The 6,862-nt window shown below is 46.8% G+C and overlaps 1 protein-coding gene across 1 annotated transcript; it reads left to right on the forward strand.

Annotated features, from left to right (window-relative positions):
• Positions 1-538: 538 nt before the first annotated feature.
• On the forward strand, positions 539-6,115 carry LOC142860290 (schlafen family member 2-like). Its single transcript, XM_075991351.1, has 2 exons — positions 539-812; positions 4,457-6,115. The coding sequence occupies exons 1-2, from the start codon at positions 763-765 to the stop codon at positions 5,535-5,537; spliced, it is 1,131 nt and encodes a 376-aa protein (XP_075847466.1). The 5' UTR covers positions 539-762; the 3' UTR covers positions 5,538-6,115.
• Positions 6,116-6,862: the final 747 nt, after the last annotated feature.

The raw sequence follows: 6,862 nt of genomic DNA on the forward strand, positions 1-6,862 counted from the left end.
TGACAGTGGACAGAGCATGGGCAATGCACGTTATGAAAATTTCCAGGATCCCAAATATTTTGCACAGTTCATATGCGCTCAAAACCAGAATCAATTTCCTTGGGCCAGTTTTCCATGCAACAACTTTGGGAAGTTTTATTATACCAAAGTGACAGGAGGGGTGATCACTTTAGGGTAGTCCTGGGAATCCCAAAAAACTCATCTCCCCAGAGGGCTCTAGGATCCCAGGAAAAGAAGAGGGGTCCCACCCATTTGCATTTCTGGTGGAGCAGTATATTGAAAGTCTTAAGCCCTGGGCTGAAGTGGCTTCAGGGGTATTAACAGGGACACTTGCCCTTTTACAAAGGGACAGCCGTGATGATCTGGGGAATCCAGGTGCGGTAGATTACGAAATAGTCGGTTTACTCCGCCTGTTACGTTCTGACCAATAGAAAAAACGTCTTGGGCGCCTGCCAGCTGGCTTTTAGCCAGCGTCGCCCCAGACGAAGAGGGTGGAACTACGTGCGGATAAGTACTCGCAGTTGTTAGTTTCCAATCCCACACCAGTCACCAGTGCTGACTGAGGTGGTGGTGAGCTCCGCAAAGATCAGGGGAGCAAAGAACAAAGGACTAGGTTAGGCTTGGAGGAGGGGACACAACCGGAGCAGTAGCTAGGACTGGACAAGTGACACAGCCCACCCTGGAAGACCTCGCAGTGGGGAGGGTCTTCCTCAGGTGACTGTAGACTGCCTCATCACACCAGGGGGCTGACTGGGAGAAAATATGAGCCCCAGACTTCAAACAACTCAGCTAGGCAACCGCAGAACTCATGGGTAAGTGATCACTTCGTTAGAGCCTGCTCAAGCCCCAACCCTATAGGGGTTATGCACTTTCGGTTTCTCCCTTCCAGTCCCGGTACAGTCTAGTGGCTCTGGGATCATATGGGGGGTGATCAATACAATTATTTTCTATCAGAGGACCCTTGTTTGTTTCTGTTTCTACATGGACCATTGGCTTTTGGAGTCTTCATAGCTCATTTTGACTAAGTACAGGCTGTGGAGGACTTGGGTGAGCTGTGGGTGAGTCAAATGCCTTTGTCTGCTTAGGGTGGAGGGAGGGTTTAAGCTCAGGCTCTGCTTTGTCTGAGGCAGAACTAGTGAGGCAGGCAGCAGAGGGTGTGGGTGGATCAGGCTCCTGCTGGTCTCCTCTGCAGCCTTCCCTGTTCTCTTGGAGATCTGACCCTGTGGGAAGTTGGGTAACTATGTCCAGCAGGCAGGCAGGAACTGCAGTCTAGATGAAGAAAGAAGTACACTAGAGTCCGGAGAAGCTGACACTGCTCTCCTCAACCAAAGCAGAGCACCTTAGAGGAGCCCAAAGAGGGCTCCAGGTCTCACTGTTCTCCAGAGGCAGCTCCTGCTCCTGTCCTAGGGGGTTTTCCTGCCAGTCTGCAGTGCTGACATCGGAATGCCATGTTCTTCCCCGCTGGACATGAAAAGGGAGAAGTTTCATTTCTGCCCAGTCGGTAGTTGGGACTCCACCCTGTTCTTTGCACTGCTGAGAAGTCAGTTCCTCATTCCTTCCCAGCCCCTCCTGTTCTAACAAGAGCTAGACACCTTAAATCCCATGTCAAAGTCTCAGGGAATTTTCTCCAGGGCACAACACAATTTGGGAGTGGATTTAGGGTTGGAGAATCTGATTTGTAAACCACAGCTAAAGCTCCTGGGAGGTTAATGAATTTACATGCCTGGATTTGTGGTTCACCTGTCCTGTTTCTTTTTGAAGGATTGAGTCCCAGATACACGTAGAAAAAAAAGTGAATTTTGAACCATTGAAAAATTTACCATAGTCACAGGTTTAGGAGTGAGATGGTCCGTGTCCCAGGCTAGTCCACAGCACCTTTAAATATGATTGTATTATATCCCCCTTGAGGTTCAAAATTCCTGGGGACATGAGTATTGTGCTTTGGGATTTGGGTGTGAGATGAGACTCTGTCTCCTTTCCATATGGAGAGTGAACCATGGGTGCTGGCTTAGGACTGGGCCTGACAAGGAGGCGCTGAACAGGAGGGGCTGGGAAGGAATGAGGAACTGACTTCTCAGCAGTGCAAAGAACAGGGTGGAGTCCCAACTACCGACTGGGCAGAAATGAAACTTCTCCCTTTTCAGAAAACGAAACTGTTCCCTTCTCAGAAATGAAATTGTTCCCTTCTCAGCAGTACAGGCTGCTTTAGTTCCTGTTTATGATGGTTGTTGTTTTGCTTTAGTATTTTAGAGGGGAAGGAGGCCCACAGGGTCTGGGGGTGTAGCCCATGCTGGCCTGTGATTCACTGTTCATTTTTTCCATTTCTCAAGCTCACAGTGCCCACATCAACCTCACAGGGTCAGCACCATGCTAGGCTCCTTGCAGCCTTTTGGGTGGAGATGAAGAACTTTTACAAGGTGTTATGGAAAATGTGCTCACATTTGGGCGGCTAAGTCACACCTGTCCCCTCTTTCTGTGATTTTATTACCAACCTGCAATTGTGACAGAGTAAGGTATCTGAATGTCATTCTCTTTGCTTCCAAAGGTAGCTGACTAGACACCCTGAACCCCAAGTTCCCTTCTGAGAGAATTTCCTCCGGAGTCAGTGTTATAATTTGAGAAGGAACTACCTGGTTAGTTAGACCCAGGGGTCCCCTCTTTGTCTGCCAACACTGGGATGCTAGGCACATGAGGTTGCTCTCAGCTTTCCATGTGGGTGCTGGCAATCCAAACTCACGTCCTCAAACTTGTAAAACAAGCATTTTACCTACAGAGTCACCTGCCCAGCCACGGAGACCTTAATGTGACTTCATACTGAGACAGAGGATGAGGGCCTGCCCAGCTAATCAGTAGACACGTATGGAGGTGCCCTGGAAGATTAGTAGCGCTAGCCGCTTTCCTAACTGACACATATTCAGTAAAAGCTCACAAGGTTTATGAAAAACAGGAAATTATGGCTAATGCAAAAGCAGGAAGTTAATGGGCAGAATTGCCTTCTGAGAGAGGCAAGACCCTAGAGTGTAGACAAAGTCGTTCAGAGACTTGAGGTGATGTCGAGTTGTAGCGAATGAGATTAGAACTCTTCTCACACCATCTTACAGAAGCCGAATACAAAATGAATTAAACATACCAATGTAAGATCAGAAAAGAAAGGTTAGAAATAGGAAAACAACTAGAAGAAGACACAGAAGAAAAGTTCTATGACATTGGTTTTGGCAAAGGTCATTTGGATGTTGCCTTGACTGGCTCTACTCTCAACTGGACAGAACCTAGAATTATCTGGGAAGAGTTTATTAATCAAGGGATCGCCAGTATCTGATTGGCTGTGGGCATGTGTGTAAGATTGTGTCGATAATTGATGTAGGAGGGCCCAGACCACTTTGGGCAGCCCCATTCCCTAGGCAGGGAGACTACAACAGCATAAGAAAGCTAGCCGGTCAGCTCCATCCCCACGGTTCCTGGTATATTTCCTATGCTGTGAAGTGGGTTCTTTGGTCAAGGTAATGTTGTGTGGAACAGCAACAGGCCTCCTTCAAGTTTCTGCTCTGCATCCCTCAGTGGTGGGTGGTGATGTGGAATTATTTGCAAGTGAACCTGTTCTATCCCAAAGTTGCTTTTTTGTCCGGATAATTGTCACAGGAACAGAGAGAAAAATCAATGCACATGTTTCCTAAAGCACAATAAAAAAATTCCCAAAGTAGACCTGTGATTCCATCAAACTGGAATGTCACTGCACAGGAAAAGGAGCAATGAACAAACAGGCAATCCATAGAGGAAGAAAAGGTTTGTAACACACAGTCTGATAAAGGTTAATATCCAGGGAGATTATGCACTTGGCCAAAGGTAAAGAAATAGCCTAATTGCAAAATGGACAGAATGGATACTAATCATAAATAGTTTGAAAGCCGGGTTACAGAGATGGCTGTGTGGTTAGGAGCACTGGCTGCTCTTCCAGAACACCAGAATTCAACACCCAGCACCGACATTGGGCTTACAACCACCTGTAACTCCAGTTCCAAGAGATCTGATGCTCTCTTCTGGTCTCCATGGCTAGCGCATGCACATGGCACATAAGACAAGCATGCAGTCAAAATACCAGCAGCCGTAAAAAAAAGTCTAAAAAAAAGTGTAATTAAAGCCTTTGTTACAAAAAAGACAAAAACCACACAGATTCCAATGGGGTTCTGCTTAGAGGAGACTGAAGACAGTATTAATGACTGGAAAAGAGATAGTGAAAATTAAACTAAATTGAAAATTCAAAGGACTTAACTATACTTGGAACATCACATCTGAAAACCCAGTAGGCAAATAAGCTTGGCCGATGATGCAAAAATCTGTAAAAAGAAAACCATTTCATGTGGAACATGTGTACCCAAGGATTGTGCTGTTGGCTTCACAGTACAGAATTTGCTTTCTCCTGTTAGGTCTCATTCTAAAGGCTCTGTCTGTTTCACAGGAAGGAAATTCAGGTTGAAAATGAAAATGCTGCTGGGGACATGGCCATCACCGTGGATCTGGAAACAGACTATGCTGAGCTGGTTCTAAATGTGGAAGCAATCACACTTGGGGAGAAGAATAGAAAGAAGTTGAAGAACCAACTCCTCAGAAAACGGGAGAATGAAAACATCTCTCGAGCTGTGTGTGCCCTCCTGAACTCTGGAGGTGGGGTGATTAAGGCTAAAATTGAAAATGAAAATTTTAGCCTTCCCAGAGATGGATTGGGACTGGATTTGGAAGCCTCTCTTTGTAAATGTCTGCCGTTTGTGGGGAGGCATCTGGACTTCATGGCGCGTGGAGGCTACTTGAATATCTTTGTGAAACCATGGAGTCTGGATGTCTTCGGTCTGCCGATCTGCATCCTGAGAACCAATTTGTATTTTAGAAGCTTTTCATCTTCAAGTGAAATGAATGCCGCTGCTGCTCTCGAGTTCCTCCAAGACCTGGAGGAAGTGGGAGGGAGATCCTGTGTCAGACCAGAGCTGCCTGCAAACAGAGCCTGCCCTGGAGTAGAAGAAGAGAGCGACCTGGAGGACCTGGCTGCTGCGGTTTTTAATAAGACACAATTTCAGCACCAGGAAGACTTCCCCTTCACCAGATCCACCCATGTTGAAGTTACATTGCTTTCTGTGAAACAGCTGCGAAAATGCATCAAAGAACTCATCCCTCGAACTGTATCTGCGTTTGCAAACACTGACGGGGGATATTTGTTCATTGGTTTGGATGGAAAAAAACAGCAAATAATTGGTTTTGAAGCAGAGAAGAGCGATCTTGAGAATCTAGAGAGTGAAATAGAGAAGTGCATTCGACAGCTGCCAGTCACTCACTTCTGTGAGGAGCAGGAGAAGATAAAGTACACATGCAAATTCATCCCAGTCCTCAGACAGGGAGCCGTGTGCTCATATGTGTGTGCACTCAGAGTGGAGAGATTCTGCTGTGCTGTGTTCGCTGCAGAGCCCGAGTCCTGGCACGTGGAAGACAGCTGTGTGAAGAAGTTTACCACTGAGCAATGGGTCAAGAGCCTGATGGATGGCAAGTAAGCCTCTGGCACCACTGGTGACTTCACGCATGCCCACTGGTTATGTGTTTCCTGAGGCTCTCAAGGAACACCTAGAGCCTGTGACAATGATGTCCTTTAGGCCTGTCACAGCTGAAGGACTTCATGGCTACAAGAGGGCCAAGCCTGCAAATCCCTGAAGCTGTGTAACTGGAGAGGATTTCTCAGCAGAGTTCTGCTGCCAACCAACTATTCCCTGCTTTGGATGGACTTCAGTAGACCAAAGGAAATGCCTTCTTCATAAGATCAGGCTTCAGCCAAGCCTGCAGTGCACACATTTTTTCTCCTTCCCTCCCTCTCTCCCTTCCCTCCCTCCCTCTCTTTCCCTCCCTCCTTCCCTCCCTGTCTTCCTTCCTCTTTTTCTAACTCCCTTCCTTCCTTCTTTCTTTCCTTCCTTCCTTCTTCTTTCATTCTTTCATCTTTTGTTTAACTTTTTGTTGATTCTTTGTGAATTGCACCCCAATTCCACTCACCTCTTTTTTCCCTCCATAACCACCATCTGGTGTTTCAACCTCACTTGCAGAAGAAAAGCAAAAACTAAATAAAGATTTAAAACAACAAGCTCACCATGGACGGTGTGGTGTGTCACAGTGTATCACACAGTGTACACTTTTTGTCAAACATCTTTACTTAATTTTTTTTTTGCAATGAGTTATTTGTCTGATTCCAGGATTCTGGTTTTGCTATCCTATCAGTACTGGACCTTCCCCTGCACCCCGTTCAGATATACTGTTGTTGTCAGTGTCATGGAGATCCTGCAGCTATGCTTCTACAGGACCAGCCCCTTCCCGTGTTCTAGCTGTTCATGAATAGATTAGATGCTGGGCTGAGCCAATTCAAAACCCTGGGTCTTGGCCTTGTTGTTCTATCTGCCCACTCTTCTGCACCTGTGCCACCTGGATCTGCTCTTCACATTGCCCCTGTGAGTGGTAGGGCCAGCTCACCTGAGTGCCACAGCTAGTAAGGGGCAGGGCTAGCTTTTAGACTCTACTGCCCAGGAGAGCTGTATAGGACATTTTCTAAACTAGTGACTGATGTGGGACAGCCCAACCTCTGCATAGGCTCCTGCCTCCAGGTTCCAGCTCTGTTTGAGTTCTTGTCCAGGCTTCCTTCAAGGCCGATGGCACTGTGGAAGCGTAAGCTAAATAAACCGTTCCCTCCAACTCCTGCTTTATGGTCATGGTGTCAGTGCAGAAATAGCAACCCTAACTAAGACACCTGCTTAGTGTAAAGTCTGTGAGAAATTCTTACTGTAGCCACTGGCTGTGCTCTCAGTGTTGGGGGTGAGGAAGGTGGTAATATAGGGTT

This window comes from Microtus pennsylvanicus, chromosome 11 (assembly GCF_037038515.1).
Source record: "Microtus pennsylvanicus isolate mMicPen1 chromosome 11, mMicPen1.hap1, whole genome shotgun sequence".
Lineage (NCBI taxonomy): Eukaryota > Metazoa > Chordata > Mammalia > Rodentia > Cricetidae > Microtus > Microtus pennsylvanicus.

Bases quoted from the DNA above. Each gene is read 5' to 3' on its own strand.
- LOC142860290 (XM_075991351.1), top strand. From the start codon at position 763: ATGAGCCCCAGACTTCAAACAACTCAGCTAGGCAACCGCAGAACTCAT. The intron at 813-4,456 runs GTAAGTGATCAC...TCTGTTTCACAG, and splicing joins GGCAACCGCAGAACTCATGG to GAAGGAAATTCAGGTTGAAA.